Source organism: Dermacentor albipictus, chromosome 5 (assembly GCF_038994185.2).
Source record: "Dermacentor albipictus isolate Rhodes 1998 colony chromosome 5, USDA_Dalb.pri_finalv2, whole genome shotgun sequence".
Lineage (NCBI taxonomy): Eukaryota > Metazoa > Arthropoda > Arachnida > Ixodida > Ixodidae > Dermacentor > Dermacentor albipictus.
Window position 1 is genome coordinate 133,324,190 of NC_091825.1, and position 24,172 is coordinate 133,348,361.

The 24,172-nt window shown below is 46.8% G+C and overlaps 1 protein-coding gene across 4 annotated transcripts in view; it reads left to right on the top strand.

The window, feature by feature from the left end:
* Window positions 1–24,172, top strand: part of LOC139060106 (platelet binding protein GspB-like) — a 210,595-nt gene that overhangs the window by 177,521 nt on the left and 8,902 nt on the right. For 3 of the 4 annotated variants that reach the window (XM_070538936.1, XM_070538933.1, XM_070538937.1), the window contains 7 exons: window positions 14,237–14,362; window positions 16,109–16,294; window positions 16,393–16,555; window positions 18,489–18,660; window positions 19,478–19,583; window positions 20,834–21,059; window positions 21,793–21,924. In XM_070538936.1, the coding sequence (XP_070395037.1) occupies window positions 14,237–14,362; window positions 16,109–16,294; window positions 16,393–16,555; window positions 18,489–18,660; window positions 19,478–19,583; window positions 20,834–21,059; window positions 21,793–21,924 (1,111 nt within the window). The remainder of the gene's footprint in view (window positions 1–14,236; window positions 14,363–16,108; window positions 16,295–16,392; window positions 16,556–18,488; window positions 18,661–19,477; window positions 19,584–20,833; window positions 21,060–21,792; window positions 21,925–24,172) is intronic. The other variant, XM_070538935.1, reaches the window with a different exon arrangement.

Consider the following 24,172-nt stretch of genomic DNA (forward strand, 5'->3'; position numbering starts at 1 on the left):
CCAGCTTACGTAACGGCAGATACATTACGCGTATTTTCCAATTATTTTCCGCACCGTTTTGCCTGACGCCGGACGCGCACCCTCCGTGATGCGCGAAGACCAAACTCTTTATCTAAATCTTTATCTAAATCTTTATCTAAATCTTTATCTAAATCTTTATCTAAATCTTTATCTAAATCTTTATCTAAATCTTTATCTAAATGCGCACCGTGGGCAGCCCTCTTCAATCGACAACCGCATGGAACACATTTCGACCAGGGGTGGGGTCGCGCGTTAGCCCTTGGCAGAAGGTCGTGTTGAGTTATACCTGGAAAAAACAAGTGCTGTTCTAGTTACGAGACTAAACTGGGCGTGGTGGTACATGGTGAACGAGTAACTGTACGAAACCAAAACGAAGGACACCGGAGGCGAGAAATATATATTCTGGGATGTTCGGCTGCCAAAACAATGATATCGTTACGACGCACGCCTAGGACGGAGGTGGGGGAAGGGCGAGACTCCGGGTTAATTTTGACCATGTAAGGTCCTTTAAGATCCACCCAAATCTAAGTATCCGCGTGTTTTTTGCGTTTCGTTCCCACCGAAAAGCGGACGCCGTGGTTGGCACCAAAACCGCGACCTTGAGCTAAGCAGTGCAACTCCGCAGCCACTAAGTTACCGCGGCGGCTGAGAAGGTGGGACGCACAATCGGTTTTGTCAAGCCTCCGCTGCCTTTGTTTCGGGTTGAGCTGTTACTCTTTTGTTGTGCTTCTCTGTCAGACAGCCGAATGCTGGTTTTTGGTTTTAGAAATATCTTAGCGCACGAACTGTGTGCGATGCCCTGGTAGGCAGAGCTCGTAAACATGACGTGTACTCAGTATGTTTGCGTATACCTTTCGGTTTTAACGAGGCAATGTTCCCGGCAAGGTATCGTGCCTCTAAGAGGTCATATTATTTATTCTCCCAAGTGGCGTTTTGCTGGATTCGTTCTGTTGTAGTCGGAATGAGTTTCAAATGGTAGGCTTCGTAACGAGTTAAGAAGAAGAAGAAGAAGAAGAAGAAGAAGAAGAAGAAGAAGTGGCGGCAGGGAGGGAGGGGGAGGGAGGTGGGGCTGAGGCGATGTGGCTCGCATAATCTATGGCGTGGAGAGTAAACACGAGTAGTTTGAAAATAACTCTCGAGATAATTGTCGCGAGTTGAAGTAAAACGGGTTTATCAATTATTAGGCAGGTTTTTTTTTTTAGCGTTCGTTTTTCGTTGCCTATGTCTTCCTATGTGAGGTGCCTGCAACCGTGCAATCGGCCTATTTAGGACGGTATGAGCGTAAACACCGGATTAGCTTCCTTAAAAGCCTGCGCTATACATTTGGAACAACCTCTTAATCCGTCAGCTATTTGGGCAGATGTTCGCATGCTCTCGCTGCCTCTTATTCCCGCAATACCTGAACACAAATCGAAGAAATAATCTTCCACGTGCATATATACACGAGGCAGATTATCTAAGAGGCAGCACTTTATCTCCACTGGCTATTTGTAAGTCCGGCTACTTATCGACCGCATTGTTGATCAGCTCACGCTCTCCGTCCGCTATCTGTATGCAGCGCACAGCACGAGCGTTCCTGTGTCTGTCTAAAGCTCTCTGTCTGCGCTCGGCAAGCTCTCGAGGCACTCTATAGTGAAAGAACCTGGCCTGTTAGCTCAGTTGCGAGATCATCTCATCTATAATGCGAGGTCCTCAGCGAAGCGGCGTGTGCCGTCGTTGCGCCAACAGAGCCGCCGATTGGTGAAAATGTTGCGAGCAGTGCAGTTAGCTGGCACGATAGTACGCATTCAGAGAGCGTACGTATCAGGGCAGTATACGCTTTATCTATAGCCGCGTTCGTCATCGTTGTCTTGATTCGCATTCGCTTCTGCTGAGGCGGCGTGCCGACGGCAATGTACGAAAGCGAGCAAGTTTATTCGGCGATGTTTCCGCTTAGAAGCAATGAAAGTGAATCAGAGGCCGTTGATTGCGTGACCGAGCCTGTATTACTCTTATCACAAGCTCATTCCACCCACATCCAGAGCACGCCACATTCGTGTTTACTGAAGAAAAAAATGGCTGTGGCTTAGCTAAGGTTAAGCCCAGGTTGCGAAGCATACTAGCCTTTATTTTAGTTGTTGAACCACTGTTTAGCCTGGTGAACTGCTGTTGCTGGGCTATATTTGGTTCGGCTAGATGAAGAAACAACTCATGCAGGCGAGCGCACGAGCTGAGACCCGGCTATGTAGCTACGCGGCCGCAAGCGAGCGAACGAGTTGAGCCTCCGCTTTTGCAGCTGTTATGACGTCATATGGTAGCTACGCGGCCGCGCGCGGCGCAGCAAGGAAGAGCGTGGTTGTGCCGTTGTGCGGCTAGTATGCTTCGCATAAAAGAAAAGAGAAAAATCTGCGGCGATTTAGCGGTAAATGTGAGAGAAATGCGTTGGCACTGCGTCACACCTCTTTGAGGATCCGAATCTGTGGTTTAAACCAGCGTTTGGCTCATTGCAAAGCGTTGTTGAGGAGAGCTCATTCGACATACATCTTGCTACCTTGCCTCCTCGAAGAGCGAAGTGCAACTCGGAGCAAGCGAATGTTAGTAGCAATATATATATATATATATATATATATATATATATAACACTCCCAGGGTTCTACTAGTACACATAAATACCCAAGAAAGTGGATGGGGAAACGCCGCCGCGGTAGCTCAATTGGTAGAGCATCGCACGCGACATGCGAAGGTTGTGGGTTCGGTTCCCACCTGCGGCAAGTTGTTTTTTCATCCACTTTAATTTCCATTAATTTATCATTACTTTATTTCATTTATTAAGCACATGCAATTTCCCCTATGTTGTACTTGGTGTCAGTGTTTGTTGGCTTCTCATTATATGACTATATATATATATATATATATATATATATATATATATATATATATATATATATATATATATATATATATATATATATATATATATATATATATATATATATATATATATATAAGCAAGTCTGGGACTCTATGTCGTCCAGTCGCGACGTCAAGAGATTGGAACCAACACTCCGAACGACTCGACTTGTCATAAGCAGTGAATGTGGCCTTTACGGCGGGGAGAACGTAATCTACGCCATCTCGCTTGCGAACTCTATCCTATTACACGCGCCTATACATATTGCAGATGGAAATGGCGCCTCCCTAAGCAGGATTCATAGCCGTTGTCGCCAGCAGCCCATCTTCTCGGGGCGCTCGGCAAGTCTTCCATCATGCACGCTTTGCCATTTGCGAAGCGCCGTGTTCCTGTAGTTAGACGCAGCAAGAAATACACCGCGGAATGACGGCAGCGCGTGGTTACAGGCTTAATAGAAGGGATAAACTTCTGCGGCTTACGGCAGACTGCCTGCGCCGTGGTAAAAACGGCACGTGGCATTTATGGGGAGACTTAGAGACCCCTCACGCCCGAAGGTGGCTCGGGAGTTGTCAGCGTGATCCGTTATTAAGGCATTCGCTTTGCGTCAGGCGTACGCACGCGGAAGCGAGCGCAGGTACATCCGGTGGAGTGAGCGCAGATCAAAGGATTTTCGGGCCCGAAATCGCCTTCGTTCCATTAGGGAGCGTTTTGCTTCCACTTAGGCTGTAGTCGGGAAGAAGCTAAACGTAACGACTAGCAAGCCTCGTGCCCTCAAAAGAACATAAGGGATTTGGCCGCGGATATGTTCTCCACGGAATGCATTCAAAGTGCAGCGTTATATTCTGTGGGGAATGCCTTAAGAGGGCGCCGGTGGCATTTTGCTCGGGGTTAGACATGGCAGTCAAGCTCCTGCTTTTATAAAGACACATCTCTTCCGTCTTTTAGTTTCTTTAGTCGCGTCGTTAGTCACGTCGTGAAGGTCGCCCACGCTTCGCGTTGATGTGCGTGCGTGGGAACGTCTGCACACTTTATTTTTCTTAAGGGCGTAGGTCGGTTTATGCGATTGCAGAGACGTATATATGTGTGAGGCCGTATTTCATTTATTTTTTTTTACTCTTGCGAGTCGGCACTTTTGCGTTCTAGTGAGCTTTGGGCCTGGACCGAGAAACTGGACAGTATACGTTGTGGGCAAGCGGACCGTTCGCGATCCTTTAAGAAGTCGTTATTCGTGATTTGTTGGCTTTTTTTTATTCTCTCAAGCTTTTCTCATATCAGGGGCGAAGCACACTTCTTAGCACTCACGGTATAGTTTGCTTGTTTTGGCGTGGTATTCCGTTGCCAAAAGCCGCTCGAGCGCACACATACAAGCGCCCTCTGTGTGTCCGTAGGCTGTTGAAGTTTGAGTTTCGTAACCGTTAAAGAACATTAGGATACTATTTTTTTTTGCTCTTTTGTTCTTACTTGTCTGTTGATATTGTCGGTTGTTTCTGGAGTTTGTAGTCCATTCAGAGCGTTTCGCAGTTACTACCATAGGATACTATTCTTTGCTCTTTCGTTATTGCTTATCTGTTGATATTGTCGGTTGTTTCTGGAGTTTGTAGTCCATAGTTCTCATTCAGAGTGTTTCGCAGCTATATATACTAAGCTTGCAAGTTGTATATGTCGTGAAACAGCGGGGTTGAGTACGGTAGTAAGCTGTAAACACACATCCGCGCGGCGGGCGGAGGCGAACGCGACCGGCGTCCACTCCCGCTAGATTGAGTTAAACTCGTCATTTCCGTGTAGAAAGATCACGGAGGACGCGACGGGGGGCGCGCGTCCTCCGTGATTCGGGTCCTCCGCGGTCCTCGAGTGATTGGACACCGGCGTTCCCGAGAGAGATGGTCCTCCGAAGAGCGTCGTCGTTTGCTGATTGAAGTCGCCCCGTGGTGCGTGTGCACGGCTGCTGTCCTGCAGGCCGGACGACGATTGGCAATAAACTCATTTCCGGAATCTGGCTGACGGCGTTCAGCGATTTTCCGACAGGAGTGACGCTTCGCTTCCTTCGGTTCGTGCCACTTTCGACTGAGAGCCTCGCGAGGAATCTGTGCGAGTATTTTTTTTTCTTCCCGAGATCAACGTACAGCTTGCAATCACAGTCCGACGTGTTGGTTCGGACGAGAGTGGCATGGTTCTCATGAGACGGTGAGTATTCCGAAATGAACAATCGTTCTTCGATGGAGTAAGTACTCTGCGCTTGTTCACTGCACTGGTGAACTTTTATCAACAGTACAGGGTAGACACTCAGTACTGCGTCGGATAGGCACTGTATGCCGGGGCTACATTCGTAGACCTAGCAAAAAAATATCGTTTCCCGCTTCGCACTTCAAGCCTCACCTCTCCATTCGCGCGGCCATCCAATCTGACCATCGTCTACGTAGAGCTCAAGTGCTATGTACCTCCTTCCGTCTTTCAGTGAGAAAATAACAAAAGTACGTTTAGCTGTTCGGATCGATCTGACGGTAAAATGGAAGCAGCGTCGTTAAAGTAACAAGAATGCATTTCTATTCTGATGATCTGGCAAGGTCTTTCGGTTTGATCCGTTGCACAATATGAGCGAGGACAGGGTAGGATATAATTGGCAGCTGCATGTGTGAGCGACAAATTTGATGTTTTGTGTACTAAACAGCAGTAGTTCTCAATTTTCAAAACCCTAAAGATTTTCTTGACTTGCTCATAGAAGGTTAAGGATCGCACTGAGTACGTTGGTTGTCGCGGAGGTGGTTATATAGAGCAACATAAGTAGAGCTGGAGGACTAACGGGTACAGCGCTGTGATGTTTTAGCTTCCAAATTAGAACAACTCTCGACACCTATGTATTATTTCTGCAATCCGCCGTAACGTTTTGTTCTGTATTACAGAGCCTATGTTCAGTATAAGAAATGGAGGCGCTGACGCCCGCGAAATCAAAGGCAGTCCGAGTCAGAAGCGTAGTTTAATATCGTCGACATTCCTTCCTTTCCACCTGACCTAAATCTGGAGAACAGAAGCTTGCACAAAGGTATTGCAAAAGCCTTCTGGAACGCTGCCGCAAATCTATTTAACTAGCCTACGTTTATCTGTGCCATGTTTCTAAATGGGGTCTCCGCGGACCTTTCAGGGTTCTCCCCAGCACCACTGGCAGCACGCAACCGCAGTTAAGCAAACGGTAAATTAAGGTCCGCTCGCTTTCTCGATCGCTGAAGTACTCCGGTGAAAGTGAGTAGTTTTGGCAGCAATAGGAGGATTCGGAGGAGGCACGCTGGCTGGGCGTTCGCTGAGACCGAAGTTTCCACAAGAGCACCGCGCATCGTTTATAGTGACGGCGAAAGGACCAAATGGTTTGGCGTTTCTGGTTTTTCCGTAGCACCACAGACGGCGCTGTCGTTTCAAGGGCAGGACATGAAGAGTTCTTTGCCGCTTCACTGGCACGTTTGATGACCATTCGGTTATGTAATCCCTTCTCTTCTCTTGCTCTGTGCACACACACACACACACACACACACACACACACACACACACACACACACATTATATATATATATATATATATATATATATATATATATATATATATATATATATATATATATATATATATATATATATATATATATATATAGTAAGCAAAGCAGACATACTATTGGAAGCGCGCAAAATGGAGGTCTCTGGAGTTGACGTCGCGGCGGTGGTACGTGCCCTGCATAGCCTCTCGGTTCGTTCAGGCCTGTCTTGTCTTGCAACTGGGGGTGAACATTTGTTTGTTGGCCGGTTCAGTTCCTTTCTACCTCTTTTTACCCACAAAGGTATATATATGTATATATCTCCACGAGTGTCTACATCATGGTGCAGTTCGCGTCCTGTTTGCGGTTGCCGCCGTTCCCCCCGACTGTACACTGGTTTCGAGCTCTTACTTTTTCCTGACGGAAGCTGCTGTATGTCGCTCCCTTTTCCTTAACGCTGCTTTTTATTGACTACCTGTGCTTGTTCATTGCTTTCTTGATACATCTTTACGGCTTTCACACTCATGTGTTCTCTTCTGTTCTTGGTAAGCTTCGTTAATGGGATACCGGACTCCTATAGCAGTTTTATACGTGCATCTAAAGTTTCTTTATGAGATCTTATACATGGTTCACGTTCTCCATTGTGTTTACGAAGCAGTTCTCTTTTATTTACACTTATCCGTAAACACTTCTTTCGGATAATCCTCTTTTCAGTGGCTTGGCCACATCTCTGACGAAAGGCTTTCTTTTATCAGATCAGCCCACACAACCTAAGTGGAGTATGCCGATCTATTTGACGTATATGCATACTTTGTGGTTCTACCTCGTGTTATGTCGGCTGCACGCTATCGTTCATCTAAGAGTCTGTACAGCGGTGGCGATAAAAGCTGACGTCATGGGGCCGCAACAGAGGACGTGAGAAATCTCATGTAGAGGTTCTGCACAGCTGCTATTCATCTGTGAATATTTTAAAATAATGTTCTTGCAGTACTAAAGTCGGGAAATAAAACGAATTTGTGCCCATGCAATCCTCAGTACCAAGTCTGCTACGCGGGAGCCATCGTTTCTGCGCAGTCATCATGACCGTACTCATCGGCATCTTCGTCATGGAGTTAGTCGTTCTGTCTTCGTCGCTGTCGTCGTTTCTTTGCTCATCCGGCCAGCTACCGTTGTTCTTGAAAGTGCTTCATGCTTTCCCTTCAGTGTTTCTGTGTAGTCTTTTAGACAGTCAACGCAAAGCAAAATAAAGACTCTCCATTTCATAACCGAAAGGTGGATGTCAGCTTGGCAGGGCTGCGGATGGAAGCTTATGTAGTGTTGTGGTAGTAGGAGAAATTATTTAGCCTTTCAGAGCTTCGCTTAAGCTTCATCGCTGCCTCGCATTAACAATTTGGTTCGATTTTCGTTTTATTTCATAATGCCATGGCTCCGTCAACTTTTTGGTCAGTAAATTGTTCAGAGGAAGCTTTCGCTCGGGCCTAACTCCGACGCGGCCTATTTAAATGCATGTAAAACGCAAATACGCTTTTCTGAGATAGCCCCTGGGCCTAGTTTAATGAATTTATTGCATTTGAGACAGAGAGTTAAGTTATAGTGACTGTGGGCAGCGGAATTTCTATTTAGGGCCTGAATTTTGTTGAAAGAATTTTCGAAAATTCGAAAGTTTGAAAAGAAGAGAAACACGAAGTTTACAAATTTTTAGCTCTCAGTCAAAAATAGATATCGCAGTTCTGTAAACGGCAGCTATTAGAAGATTCAAAGCGGAGAAATTCGATGTCTTAATTTATATATTACGCGAATTGGTTACGTTGTGTACAAGAGTTCTGCGAAAGCTGTATTTACATATTACTATACATTCTTTAGATTCATGTCTAACATGTCAATTTTGTCCGCATTAGATGTACTATGAAATGCAACTCAGAGAATTGTGATATCACTTTTCATTGCTGTGTTACGGAGTTGTAAACTTGATAGTTTAGTTTTCTGAAAGTTTGCGTTTTTTGCCAATTTTTAGTAAAAAGTTGACCGCCTAAATCGAAAATTCGAAACAACCTATCACTACATTTTGGAATTTCCTTTTAAATGCAACAAGCCCCGTCAAGTTTGGTGCAGTGGTTGTCGAGAAAAACGAATTCTCCTTTTACATGTATTTAGATAGGAGCACCCGAGCTAAAGCTTCCTCGTAAGTTTGCTTTTTCTCAATGATATAATATCACGGGTGAAGCACGCTCCACAGGAGAAAAATTAAAGCGGTTGCTTTCAATTTGCGTTCCGTAGTAGCTTGCAAAAGCCACTCGAACGCTAAGAGAAATGCGACCTGGGTCGCTGAAGCCTCTGAGTCTTCGTAACTCTGAAGAAAATTGTATGATTTTGTTCTTAGTTTTGCTCCATTGAAGATAGCAGCTTTTTATGCGGTTTGACATTTGGGTACATTTTGCGCTTTTGTTTATTCCGACGAAGGGAAGCGACTCTAAAACATAACTACGAATAAAAAAGCGTAGTCACCACGTTGTAGTTGTCAATAGTATGTTATATGCCTACTATTAGGTAAGTCGGCACACAGTCTTATATTCGTCGCATTAACTGCACCTATGAACTTATGGAGTGCCTCTGATTGTGTATTTGTACTTCACCTGTGTTTCTTGTTTCGTAATAAAATAAATATATAAATTAAACAACAAATTCAATTAAATAATATAAGACCGCAGGCGCCTTGACGAAACATCGGTTCCAGGCTGACGCTTCCTTTGTTAAATCACTGCTGACCATTTCAGGTCTGCATCTTTTTGTGGCACTTTTGCATTTTTTGTATTTCAAGTTGCGCGTTGCCACGTGTGCGCAAGGTACATAAGTGCTTCGTGTATTTCTCAATATGCGAACCCAGTTCACAGCATGCCCATACTTTCGTTTTTTCCTATGTGACGAGAAGCTTGCGGCGCAACGACTTAAGGGCACTAAAATCTCCTCACGCTCCAGCTGCACCGTCGTAAGCGCGAGTACAAAACGCTTCGGAATGCTTTCGCTAAGCTGCACCACCGTAAATCTGTGCGCCGAAGCCCCCCTCCCGATTTCGAAATAAGGCGTCGCTGCATTTCGAAGCATCATCCCGATGCCGGCCTGAGTGCTCTTTTCCGCGCGACGTCTCCCGTGAGCGCCGAATTCCGTCTGCGACGCATTACGGTCATTCTCGGAAGGTCTTCGTAAATATCGCATTTGCGAGGCACCGGGTTAGGGGAGCGAAGTGCGCCGGTGCACAAAGCTTGGGCCAAAGGCGTTTCTCGCCATGGTTTCGGTTAGTTCTGGGTTATGGCGTCGCTGTTTGCCCACTCGACAGCACTGTTGAGCTTTGCGGGGGAAGTGTTTACATATGGGCGATGCCCATTCATTCTGACGCCTACGCTTCGGTTCTGTGCGCGTGTACGCCAGTCACGGGGACGCCTGGAAGTGACAAACGTCGTACGCCGACGCGGAAGGAGCGATGCGCGATTATTAAGGAAGGATCACGGCAGGGCGGACAAGCAATGCTTCCTCTGGTGTCTCGACTCAAGTATTATTGCGCAAAAAAAAAAGACACGGACGTAAGAGAAGAACGCGAACTCCAGCCTCGTTTCTGAAGGAACTCGCAAGGTCTGCGTGTGACGCCATTTAATCGAGGAACTCGCGTCCTCGTTTCTGATATCTGAGGGACAGAGTTTCTTGAACATTGTTTCTTCATCGAGGCGTGGATTATCGGAATAATATTTCCGAACGAAATTTTCAGGCAAAGCAACATTGGACCCGTACTCCTTTCTCTTAACGGATGACACTTGAAGCTGGTTTGCTCGGTTTGAGTTTCAGCACTTGTTCTGCCCGGTTTAGTTAGGGTTTTTGCAATGATTCTAATACCTGCTATAAACGAAAGGCTAGCTTCTATTCTCTGTTTCTTTTTATTCTTTTGGTGCAGGCGTTTTCGATTTCATAGCCGAGTCACTTAGCGTGACAGCGGCTATCGGGTTTCTCCCGCCTCCCCCCCCCCCCCCCTTCCGCAAACGCAATATTTGCTCTGATAAGCACACGCATTGCGCGTCTTCGAATATATGCTGCAGGGAACGCCAAGCCGGTGAAGGGAAAATAATCAATGAAGTTAGTGCTGCATGCGAAAGTAATCGGTAGGGCCTCAAGAGCTGGCCATGTGAAGTGCTTCTTCGAGCATCAACCTCTCGCCGCCTCTTTCAGCTTTGTCGCAGACTGCAAAATTATATAGCAAGGGAAAATTTCAACACCTGCTCTTACCTCTGAGCGGATGCGCCGTGATGGCGCTGCGCTGCTAAGCGCGAGGTCGCGGGTTCGAATTCTGGCAACGTCGGTCGTAATTCGATGGGGAAGAATTGCAAAAAGAGGATGCTCGTGTGCCGTGCGTTGTGTGCACTTTAAGGATCCCCAGACGGCCGAAATGAATGAGTCCCCCTATGGGAACTACATATATATATATATATATATATATATATATATATATATATATATATATATATATATATATATAAATATATATATATATATATATATATATATATATATATATATATATATATATATATATATATATATATATATATATAAACGAGAAGAAAGTGGGTTAATTGGTAGAGCATCGCACGCGAAATGCGAAGGTTGTGGGTTCGGTTCCCACCTGCGGCAAGTTGTTTGTTCATCCACTTTAATTTCCATTAATCTATCGTTTCTTTATCTCATTTATTAGGCACAAGTAATTTCCCCTATGTTGTCCTTGGTGTCAGTGTTTGTTGGCTGCTCATGATTTGACTATATATATATATATATATATATATATATATATATATATTTCACGCATTCTGCTTGTAAAGCCATTGCATAGCTTTTACGATACCGCTAGGAGAAGTCGATTTCGTAGTGAAATGTTTCTTTTCTTCTTGATGACTCTCTTACATTCTCGTCCCTGCACTTACCGAGCGTTTTATGGGTCATCTCAACCTACGCGGAGGCCGGCGAACCTGTTTGCCCTGATGTGGTTATATCGTGTCGGGCGGCAGGCATGATGGTTCTTCTGCCCGCGCACGTGGAAAGCGGTGGGAGCATTAAGGTTTATGTGGATGATTTCACCGCGCTGGCGCGCCTTTTAATGCATACGCCTTCGGCTGGTTTTATATACGACCTTCATCGCAGTATCCGGAGTCAACATTGTGTGCCCAAGGGGCGCTTGAATGGATTGGGCCAGTGACCGTTTTCAAGCCAACATCTCGCGGTTTCTTCCCTTTCTCTCTCTGGTTTAGCTCTGTCTTTCTTTCGGGAAGAAACCTAAAGGGTATCAAGCTTGCCTTGAACAATATTTATCGGCGTCTCCGTTGACATAGCGTGCCAGGCGCGTGAACAAGTGATATGACGCCCGACAAGATGCTCCGAGCGTGAAAGAATATTTCCCCCATGGGAGGCGCTGGTTGGGGCCAGGCAGCCTTTTGAATGTTTCAATGTTTGCGACCTCTCTTTTCGCCTTCTTACATTTGAAAGAAGGTTGCCCAGTGGATAGCAACATCTGAAAGGTTACCCTGTGTCTGGCGGTTAACCCTTTTCGTAAGCTCTGTGGTATCTTCGTATGCACTGTACCTCTAGCGTTTATTATTGCGACAGCGTTAAGGGCCCCCGTGTCGCAGAACCGGCGTTCGGCGTCGGACGTCGCTTTGCTAAAAAGAATTTCTAACCAAATTCCTAACCAGACATGCACAACCACTCTTTTACCACCGGAGTTGCTCATACCTTGTCTTTCATTCTTTACAAAGTTATTCCTGAGAAGTTCGAGAACGGCAGCCTACAAACGAATGCAATGAAAAAAGAAAACACCGGCGCATATCTTTTATGTTGGCTCTTCTCAGACTGAAATATTAAAAGTGCGAAACAACAATAGGAGATCGGCCCACGCAAGTGGCCGCGTTTCTACCAAAAAGTTTGCTTTCGTGCATAGCGTTCCCCGCCAGCGTTTCCCGGTCAACGCTACGGTTACATAATCTGCAGTTGCAGGGAAGCATGAAAAACAGTCAGGGGTCTTTGAATGCTATCGCGTTCCACTATTAAAGACGAAGCTTAAGCGACCTCGAAATTTTCTTGTTTGAGTTGGGTTTGCGTAGGTTGTCTTACGTGATGCGTATACTTCATTTACGATCTCTCTCTCTCTCTCTCTCTCTCTCTCTCTCTCTCTCTCTCTCTCTCTCTCTCTCTCTCTCTCTCTCATTTTCTTCCCATTTCTTTTTCTTTTTTTTAATGCTTCATGCACTGGAACCGTTCATCATTAAAACACGTTGGTGTTCGAGGTCTCGAGGCTAGTGCTTAACTTCGTCGTCGTCGTAATCGTCGTTCCAAACCTTCATGCTACCGTGATAGTCACACCATCCAAAAAAAAGCAAAATAAAAAAAAGAGACGACGACAGGGAAAAAAAGGACTCCTCAAGTCAGTCGTCGGCACAATAGCGAGCGTGCTCATGACAGGTTCTGCTCGGGCCATGTAATCGTAATAACTGGTCGCGGCCTACACAATAGGCCGATGAGTTGACGCACCATTGTTCAAACTGCAGATGATCGTACCGTCCACATCATCGTCGTGGGAGGAATTATGCTCAGGCCGGGTCAAAGGACTTTCTGCAGTGTTCTCCGTTCGCCTTCTTCTTCTTCCTTATTATTTTTTTGCACCAACTGCGTTCCACTCTCTGCCTCCGAATTACCTAACCTGGTCAATCGTTCCTCACCCCTGCCTTGCTCAGTTAGGTCTCCCGTCCTTTGGTATATTCGGGCTAATAAAGAGGCGATCGTCCATCTCCATTTCACGTAAACTATAGTAAACTCGTGCTGTCTGTTTGTGTTTGCCTCGTTTTGCTTCTGATGATGTTGCTCTCGTATTTTTGCCTCTTCTCCTACTAACATACCGATTTTCACTTCTTTATTTGCCCCCTTCCGCTGACCCTAAATATTTCTCATTTATTTCTCGTTAAGCTCCGCACAATTTCTGCATTAAGTCGAGCAACGGTATCTCATTATCTTTCGAAGGTTCATTTGATAAGTGAGCGGATCTCGCATTGGTGTTGTCCGTATATGCATATGAAGAACCCTTTGGGGACTCCTTGAATATACCGGGTAATGATCGACCATCCTATAGTTACTGAACTGTGCTTTCGGAGCTTTTAGCGCTTAGATGAGATAATCTTTGTGCTCTGCTGTTCGTGGGTGTATCGTACTCCTTGATATTTTCTTCTTTCGTGTCTTTTTTTTTACTTCACTAACAAATTTGGGATTTCTCAAGAAAATCTCTCAACGAAAACTGTCATCATACTAGCATTCACGTATTAAAACTTTAGAAAACGTGTATATGTGTTAGGCTGACGATAAGCACTATGCTGTGGGGTAAATGGTATGTATTACTGTAATGGATGCATGAAATGGGCTCTTTTTTTCTCTGTCTTTTTTTTTTCTTTTGAGATCTGTGCTTTGTGTTCAGCCAATGGTCGCGCGTCAGAGCACTTCTTTACAAAAGCGGCGCACCTGCATTGAAGTTTGCGAAACTGAACAGAATTGAACCTTGCTTTTTTAAAGCTTTCTTTATTTATGCCGGCATATGCTTGAGCATAGATGCAGTAATAAACCAGCACTGTGTCGTACAGATTGGGAGTCGCGTACGTCAAAAGGAAGCAACAAGGATTACTCGAATAAGCAACACCTGCCGTGTTCGAAATTCACGTTCAATCGGGAATCTGAAGTTTGCACCGTTGGTCTTTCTTTCTTTTTTTTTTTTCGTCGTGTTCAGATCTGGCTGACGCTGGCGGAGCGCTACCTGGCGAGTCGGGACCTGGACTGGGAGGCGACGGCGCGGTTCTGCTTCAACGAACGCTGCAACCCGGACGACGACAACCTTGGCGTGCAAATTGTCAAGGTGGGAAGCCCCATCCAGCGCACATTTCTGTACTAGCAGGATAGAAGTTGCGCTTCCATCTACCTCGTATGGGCAGTCATGTTGTTTAAAGCCTCACCTGTAGCTCTAAAATGGCGGTAATTGAGGCCATGGCCTTACACGGTCCAGATTGGGAAAAGTGACACGACTTCAGCAATTTTTTTTTTCGCACGTCGGTTCGCATGCTTTAAACCCGTTCTAGCAAGAGGAGGTATGTGAAATTCGGCTAGCGCATCTCTTCGCAGATAGCGTTTGACCCTCGCATGGTGGCTGATGTCGCCCTGGAAATAGTAATGTGGTCTGAGCGTACGATTTGGTGCCACCACCCTCTTTGCACTCTCCCTTCCTCATCGGAGGCGTAGTCAGGGGGTAGCACCTTGTACGTGCCGTGCCTTCTCCCACCGCCCTTCAAAAAAAAAAAGAAAAAAAAAACGCTATTGCGCGCCAGGGTACCCTGCATTAGTTGACGTGTGACAACACCTCTCCGACCAATTGCGATCTCTCTCTTCCCGAAAAGCATTCCGGGCTGTTCCTCACGACGAGCTTGCTGTGTTCAAGCGACCCTCAGGTTCACTGGTGCAGCAAATGAGAAGTCGGCCATTTTGTGTAGGACAACTAGGGGGTATGGAAAAGATGGAGACAGGGAAGAAAATACACAGAAGATACCTAGAATTTGTCTTCTCTTTGCCACCGTATACGTAGAAATAAAGATCGGGGATTGAAAGAAAGCGCAAAGACAGGACTTCAGATTAATCACGCCCTCTAGACAAGGCGCAGCGTGTCTACGGCTTGGCACTCGAGTCTGTCGGCTTCGGGTACTGTAGACGATCTTCTGTGACTTTCTAGGCTGGTGAGCTGCGAGGCCAGGACGCCAGGACATTTGCTTCGAGGATAAAGCGAGCGATCTTCCGCTCTACCCAATGCCTCTTTACAGTGCTTCGTATACTCCTTAACGAGCATGTGTCTCAGTGCCGAGTGCCTGTGCACCGTCCAGCCCCTCCCCCCTCCCCCCCCCCAAAAAAGAATATACAAAGTAACATTTAAAAATTAATAAAATAAATAATAAACAATAAAGAAGGCATGCTCCAAGGCTTAAACCTCAATATAGGAGAGAGAGATACAAGCCTTAATGATATGCTGGAGGTGTTAGCCTGGCTGTTCGAATGACATGCTATTCCAGGTGCTGGGTGATACCCATGGCAAAGCACCACCTGCGCGTTACGCGCCACGAAAGCGCGGCTGACATTCCTGCGGACCACAAGCCGTGACGACATTTTCTAAATATCTATATGGAGAGAGAGAGAGAGGGTGAGTGAGTGAGTGAGTGAGTGAGTGAGTGAGTGAGTGAGTGAGTGAGTGAGTGAGTGAGTGAGTGAGTGAGTGAGTGAGTGAGTGAGTGAGTGAGTGAGTGAGTGAGTGAGTGAGTGAGAGAGAGTGTGTCTGTGTGTGTGTGTGGGCTATCACGTGTTTATCCCTGTCTATGTCAGCATAGGAGACACTGGGTCTTACCATGCCCAAGTATTAGACGGGTCAAAAGACATTTATGTATTGGCGTCCACATTAACATAAGCCAAACGTTCTGCAATATTCGTGTTTCTAAAAAAAAAAAGAAACTCTGCAGTCCTCGGAAAGACATTCGTTAGAAAATAAGAAGAAAACAAAAAGTTCATTTTGCAAGCGATGCAGTAATTAGACAAAGTGTCGAGTTTCTTGATCTTCCCGGTGCAGGACCTCCACCGTACGGGTTGCAGCCTGTTCAGCGGCGAACAAGCGGAGCAGAACCAGGCGCTACTCAAGCGGGTCCTGCTGGCGTACGCGCGCTGGAACAAGTCCGTGGGTTACTGCCAGGGCTTCAACCTGCTCGCCGCCTTCGTCCTGGAGGTGGTGGAGTGGTGCGACCAGGATGCGCTCAAGGTGCGTTAGACGCAAGGGAACGAAAGAAAAAAAAAATAAAACCGGGCACAACTCAAGCGGCTGCTGAAACTCCTACGAAGTGATGACGATCTCTGCAGATGATGATCTACCTGGTGGAAGGCGTGCTTCCGGAGGGATACTTCGCCAACAACCTTCGCGGCCTGTCCGTCGACATGGCCGTGTTTCGCGAGCTGCTCCGCTTGAGGCACAGCAACTTGGCCACGCATCTCGACAGGCTTCAGGCAGGGGAGAGCAAGGCCGGTCAGTATATAGTATCGAGCTCCTGTTCTGGGCCACCGTTTGACTTGACTACAGGGTTCTTACACTGCGACTGCAGTTAAGAATTCAGAATTGGGTTTGGTCCGTGCTTGCGTCCGTTCGGTTACGGTGTGGCGCGCGTCGTCATGTTTCAATTCACGAATTCGCGAATCGCGGTTGGCACAGCATTGGATACCAATATTATACACATAATTTTACCGTGACAGCACTTCGTAGCACGAATAAGGTTCGCTCTGGCCGCTTCGATATGTCGTGAAGTGCGCCATCGTGCCGTCGTCGTGCCCACACTGTTGTCATTGCTGCAACCGTGTCTACCTCATCTCTTTTCACGCCGCCATCATCGTCGTCGTATACCGTCGTCTTTCTCGTGGTTTTGTCATCGTGTCATACAGTTCGGGACACGGACGGTATTGTAGGAATATTGCACAGAATTGTTGACATTGGGGAATTTGGGCACAACTGCTACCGCACTGAGTTCTCAGTCGAAGGAATAGCTGTTTGCTGCGCTTATTATTATCACATGTCGCATGCAGAAAAATACAAGCACTTACCGAACAGATAGCCGAAGGCTTGCCTGTGGTTCTATCTAAATATAAAGCAGAAACTTTTCCTACACGATCGACTTCTTTTACGAACTGCGCAAGACGCAATCACCACTCAGCAGGGTGTTAAATGTGTGCTAAGACTTGAAACGTGTTATTCAAACGTGCACGAGTTTCCCGGTCTTTACAGTGAACTTAAAATCCAATTTGACCTTACATGATAGGTTTCCTGGGCTGCGTCATGCACTAGGCATTTGGAACCTTGCTTTGTCTTGACAGATGCTCTACTAAGTCTTCGGGACGCTATAGCTTCGCTAGGACTCTGTGCCCAAGGTATTCAAGGGCTGGCTGGTACATTGATCTTGAAAGCGGAGTTTGTGCAACGCAAACCTATAAAACAGTAACGTACACAACCGACATTAGACGGGTGACGTAGCGCCCGTCTAGTTCCCTTGTGTTCTTTTATGTCGTCCTGTCTATTTTCGCTGCACAAATTCACTTTTCAAGACAAATGTATAGTTGACTGCCACTTTATGCGTTTGTTTACGCTACATCTGCTGAAAGCTAGGCGAGTTGACTGCTGGAATTGTGACGCATGTTAACAACGCCAAGAAAGCAGAGACCCAAAGTGCGCAAGACGAGGGCTCGACATCGACTGGATTTACGACAAAAAAGAGTGCATGCTTGAAGTGCTGTCATCTGCGGCGAAATTAGGGAACACCTCGCTCGTGCTCACCCATTACCCACGCTTTCCACGCATCCTATTGCTCAAGCAAAATAAGAAAAGGGGCCCAAAGACGGATTATCGCACTATGGTATAAATGTTATAAACAGGGATGAGGCGCCTCTGAAAGGTTGGCCAACGTTTCGATAGGAGGACCTGTCCTATGACGAAGATAGGCCTTCCTGTCGAAGTGTTGGCAAGCCTCTCTAAGGCACCTTATTCCTGTTTGCAACTTTCTTACTCAAGCAAGGAAGTTTTCTTTCTATTTTTTTCAGAGAGAGAGAGAGAGAAAGAGAGCTCGATAGGAGAAGTACTGATGGATTGTCTGCTTTTTTGTATTCAAGAAGCCCCAGAAAGTACACTGTTGTGCTCTTTTCCGACCTGTGTTTACCCAGTGCATGTGTGTTGTCAAACATCGGCATGTAATACTCTTAAAATGTTCCGCTATATATAGGGACAACTCCCGAACCTTCGATGGTTCAGGTTCAGGACATTTCGAGACCCTTAACGAGCTTTGTTCGCATGTTCTTCGTCCTATGTCATATCTCTCATGCGGCACGCATGAACACATGTTTACGCATAAAAAAACAACGAGACCAACTATGCTCATAACTAACACGCTGTGGCCGCGTGCCCTTCTCCTGCGCAGGTCTGAACTACGAGCCCCCACTGACGAACGTGTTCACGATGCAGTGGTTCCTGACGCTGTTCACCACGTGCCTTCCGCGTTCGCTGGTAGTGCGCGTGTGGGACCTCATCCTGCTGGAGGGAAACGAGGTGCTCCTGCGCACCGCCATCACCATCTGGGAGGGGCTCGCAGAGTGAGCACTTCACCGCACGACATGCACTTCGCTGCACCGCTTCGGTGTTCTACGCGCCTGCCTCTCTTCGCCTTCGCGAATAGCAAACGCCGTGTAACCACATCTGGACGTGAAGGATAGTGTGGACAGCTAAGATCCCTGCGCTATGATCTGTTTCCGAATGGCGTGGCACAGAGATCCAGGCTGGTGCCGACGTGAGCAAGTGAAGATGAGCCGCAGGTTACACCGCGTTAGAGCATCGTTTACTGACTCGTCTCGCTCCTCGGTGATGATGGTGATGACGATGATGAGGAAAAGAGAAGGCATGTAGCAGCAACCCCTTTTAAACTTGATGTTGGCACAGGTCATCGAGCTCGTTTTTACCATCCTCCTCGTATATCACACTATTGAGAAATGTAGAATACACGAATACCAACCTTGAGTGCTATCGCGAAGGTTTCTTTCGTAATCGCGATGCAAAGCTCTAAATAAATAAAAAAAGAGAGAGACACACAATGAGATTCGTAGGAGTATATATTTGGTGAGTGACGAAGCTAGCTCCTATAACGTAACGTCATTTCGACGATTTTTGCCACGGCAGGCTTCACTGCTAGTTCACCGCCGACGTATTAAATCACCGATATCATACGACGAAATTCTGGAAAATACAGGTACATCCGTCACTAATATTTTCACTGAACGATTACAGTGGTGCGCGCAACATTTATCTGCTTCCAGAAGGGTTTTTTTAAGCATGGCTTGTTGAAACTTTTCAGTCAGACTTTGACGCCAGTTTTGTTTCATTTTACTCTTTTCCTTGCATGTCTCGTACGGGCAGCCGCATCATGACTGTGGGAAGCGCGGACGAGTTCTACAGTGTGATGGGCGTACTCACCCGGGAGATGGTCGAGTTCGGCGTCAAGGACCCCCACGAATTCATCGTGGTGAGACTGACTCCGCTTTAGCGCTCGTCCAGCATGTCCAGCATGTTCAGCATGCTAAAGAAGAGAAGTAACTGGCGCCTCCTACAGGCCCCAACCTCCCACATCTAATGAGAAACAGTTTGTATAGTGATTGATGTAGCTAGACGTGATCAGCGGATGTAATGCAGACGCTGTGGCATTTGATAACCTAATCCACGTACGAAATCATGTAAATGTCCTAACAAGCGCTTGTAAAATTTCTGGACGCCTATAGTTCTCGCGTGCTCGCATACGATCGTATCAATCAGTTTAACGAGAAGAGCGTTACGAAGCTAATCTTCTTTACTGCCCGTCTAGACGCTTATAAGCTTTGTAGGACTAGGTACCTAGCTACAGGGCTGAGAACCCGATTTTGCTTGCAGTGAACTTCGCCAACTCCTGCTTATTATCTAGAGGCTACGCAAGTACGCGATGCACGAAAAAGGTGTATACTGAAGCTTGAAAAGTGCAACATTTTAAAGCTCATTGTAAATGTGAAGCTCGCGTAATTTTGGGGCTGCTGAAGACTATATGGATTGGATGTTACCTCTACGCTCTGACCTTTGAAAACAGGATTTAATCGGAGAGCGCCATACGAACTATATTATAGGCCATACAGTTAGGTGCACTGCATGTAGGTGCAGCGCGCGTTTATTATAGAAAGCCTGACATGGGACAAGTGAAGAAGATTGTGACGCTAGGATATCGCTACACATTTAAAATATTAACGATTACTTGCTGCAGCTATATACGCGCACACGCAATGATGTCTCGGCTACTAATCCGCGTTCCCTCTTCTTTTGCTCTCTCTTTCCATGTCCTCGCCATCACGTCATCGGACGGCCCCCGTAAAAACTCATCCCAACTGCTGCATCGGGGATCCGCTTGCTCGGTGTGTGACGACTTGCCCGTTATCCTTTCGTTCTTTGGCTTGCCATCCTTCGCGGATCCTCGGAACGGTGACCTTCCTGCCTTTGTCGGATCACGACACCTTCTCAACGAACACCAACTGCCATTGGCCGCATCCCTGGGTTGCAATTTGACTTGCGCCGCTCCGCGTTCCTGACCGTCGGGACGAATTCCGAATGTCAACCCCTGGCAAACGGGCACGGTTTGGCGCGATTCATGGGTTCGTCAACCGCATTTCGCTAATGGTCTGTGTCGCCGACGCTGTGACGCCTTGGCCCGCGCTTGCCCCGCGTCCGTCGGACTTCGGGTGTCGCCCTCTGCAGGCCATCTGCGACGTGTCCAGGGTGCCTATCCCGCAGCTCTCCGAGTTGCGCGACCGCTACACGTACAACATCAGGCCCCTGCCGCCTCCGACGGCGCCGAGCCGCCATGGGCTCTGGCTCTTCCTGGGTGACGACGAGGACAACGACGCGGACTCGGACCACCAGATGATGGTGGCGGCCGCCTTCTGCGGCATCTCGAACGCCTTTCTCGTGGCTAAGAACAGAGGTGAGCAAGCGAAGCTGTCTAGGAACGGCGCGCACCTAATTCGTACGTACAGGTTTCGCAAACGTGAACCGTGAACGCAACAACGTACCAGCAGCGCAGCGGCCTCTGACGTGTGCGACGGAACTGATGAGCGACGCGCCAGTTTAGCCGAAAGCAATGCGAAGGTCGTGAAAACTGTGGTGAAACGACGCGTCGACGTGAAAAAAAAAATGACAGCGAATAATGGTATAGATCACGATTGGACATACAGTTTTGTATGATTGCGCTCAGTTTTTTTCTCTCTTTCTTTCTGCATGGTAGTTTTTGTATGAAGTTATTGCACCTTACGCATGTTATATGTCTTTTTGTGCCTACGTTGTGTTTATATGGGCGTGCAAGCGAAATTGTACATTCCGGACACCAAAATAACGCGTGCTAAGGGCTATATTGTCTACTTCGGTACGGCAGAAACCGTATTACAAATATCGTGTGTGTTGTTTTCTGAATCGGAAACCTGCCATATTTATATCCTCAACCTTCGTCTCATTGAGTAGGTGGAAATATTACCATATATCTTCATGCTTACTGCGACTGAAATTGAGCAAACCTACCCTAACATTAATGAGATAAGCAGATTAAAGTTTACCTTGGCTGTCGTAAGCCTATACACTAGCGTAAAGGCTCGTTCGAAGTACGGATTCTTAATTCATTGCGTACACAATGCACTTTCTTTGTCTCGTCCTAAAAATTCTAGGCCAGGGAGCCGTCCACGCTTCCCTGCCTAGCCCCTTGGACCCGAGCCGGATGACTCTGGACATCTCGACACTCAAGAGACAGTACTCGAGACTCAGACAGCGACAACGCCAAGCGCACATCATTCTCACAAGTGAGCAAATTTAATAGTTTCTTCTGCTTTTTGCGCTTTTATTCTGTTCATAAAGACCACCGGACTCGGACCTGGATTCAACTGGATAAAGTCGTGTAGAAATTCGTAATCCCTCTCTACATATTATGTTCGTCTGTCTCGCTCTTATTCCTGCAACCTGCTTATAACGTCGTGTAATGGGGGACATACAGTTGTACAAGAAGGGCGGAGGTAAATCTAGTCCCACCAGTTTTTCCTAAGCATAGGATTAGGCCTAACTCCTAGCTTAGTTAACTAGGTGACTGAGTTAATCCAATATACAGGGTCCTGAATATTTCGCTGCGTGTGTTCGAAAAAGAGGTTTTGCGCTCACCGCTGCACTGCTCTTGCTCAAATTTGGCATAGCGATCGCATCTTGGCGTCGACTTCGTTTAGTATAACACTTGGCATCATTACTGGCCTGTTTTTCAAGACAAGAATGAAAAACTGGCTTCGTCTATACGGAAAATGGCGTCCGCATAGCCAGTCCTAGCACTAGGGTGCCTCGATGCGCGCGCCCCCGCTTAGGGTGAGGACATCTGCGTCGTCTGCTACGGCGGCCGCCATTCTCGCTCCCACTGCATGCTCGTTCTCGCGGAGAACGGACTCCTCCGCTTTCCGGCTCCCTATCTCACGCTCGGCAGCGACTGGGGCTAACCCCCTTTCTCCCGCGCTGTTATGCGGAGGGCGTTAAAAGGCTGAATGGGCATTTTTCTTCGTGAACGGAGGCGCGGTAAACAGGATTGCATGGGAAACCTCACTGATGTCCCAATGCAAGTGAGTGAATTTGATCGGTAAGAAAATTCAGCCGACGCGGTCAATGCAACAACGTCTTGGTTCTGCACGCTTTGAAGAAACAGCATCAGCAACGGTAATAAAATATAAAGTCCCCTTTTCGTCTGGTAACAGCCAGATGAATACAAAAGCTGTTACCCAAGCAAACATGAAATCATTTATTCAGTGCTTATGAAAACACACAAAGTTAGAGATTTGTGTTTAATGGGAACGTGAACACTGAACATTATTGCACTTTTTAAAAGTCGACATTTATGTTAAATAGACCGTAATTGATAAAATAGTTGTGATCACTATATATATAGATGCAGACTTCAGACTTTGAAGGAAAAGGCTCGCAGAACTGCAGATTCCAGCTTGCTTACGCAAGGCTGACCCCTGCACAAGTCTTGCTTCCGTGGCCACTAGGATGAGTGCTCGGAATTTGTCGGAGATGAATTCGGAGCCTCACTCTGGCATATGCAGCAGTCAGCATTTTGCTTATTCGTTCTTTGTGAGCCATGCATGTGTTCACTGAGGGTTTGTCTATGCCTTCGAGATAGGCTATCAGAGAACGAAGTGGCGACTTCATGGTGAAAAATTTGCCTGTGCACCATGAGTTGACAGCGGTGAAATGTTCCTCGTAGTTTTTTAAAGTTTTCATGACATCAGCGCTTGGATATACGAGGTTTTGCCCATCCCTGACGTATTCCTTGAGTGCAGTCAGGGAAGCATACTGATCGTCAGGCTTGCCAAGGAGAGCAGCCTTGCACTGCGGACAAGTTATAGATTTCAAAATTCCTTTCAAAATAAAACCGCCAAGGTAAAACAAGATGCGGCACTCGGTTGACGTGAGCTCTTCAATGAACAGAATTTCCGTGTCGTTGATTTCATCGACTTCGCTTTCTGCACATTCCTTCTTGCTATGTGCAAGCAGATCGACAAGGTATTCGCGGTCGTCAAGTTCGTAGCTTGTTGATCTCGGAGTGTGAAGAAAGTGGCTGACGCTGACGAGTCGGAGTGCACACTTCAAGTCATACGCAGTGGGCACTGGCTTCATGAGCCGCACCACAGAAAAAAGGTTTTCTAGGCAGTCTTGCAACAGCCTGCTCGTGAGGAGGAATTCATACCCTTCACTGCCAAGAAGCACTTCTTGAAGGCGAAGGACAGCCGTTGTCGCAATTAGGACCCCTGCTTGCGATGGCTTCCACTGAGATCCAGTGCCCATTTTCAGTTCTCTGATGGTGTCTGTTGCCGTGCGTAGTGTGTCCAAGGCGGCATGATATTTAGTAATGTTCCTGCGGCTTAGCGCCATGGTGGGATGACGCGATGACATGAGGGCATACCACCTAGAAACGAGGTCCATAAACCACGCTGTTGTTTCGGCCTCTGGCTCAATCACTCCTTCTTTTATTAGGAACCGAATAGCTGGTGGGGCTTCACGGAAGAGCTGGAC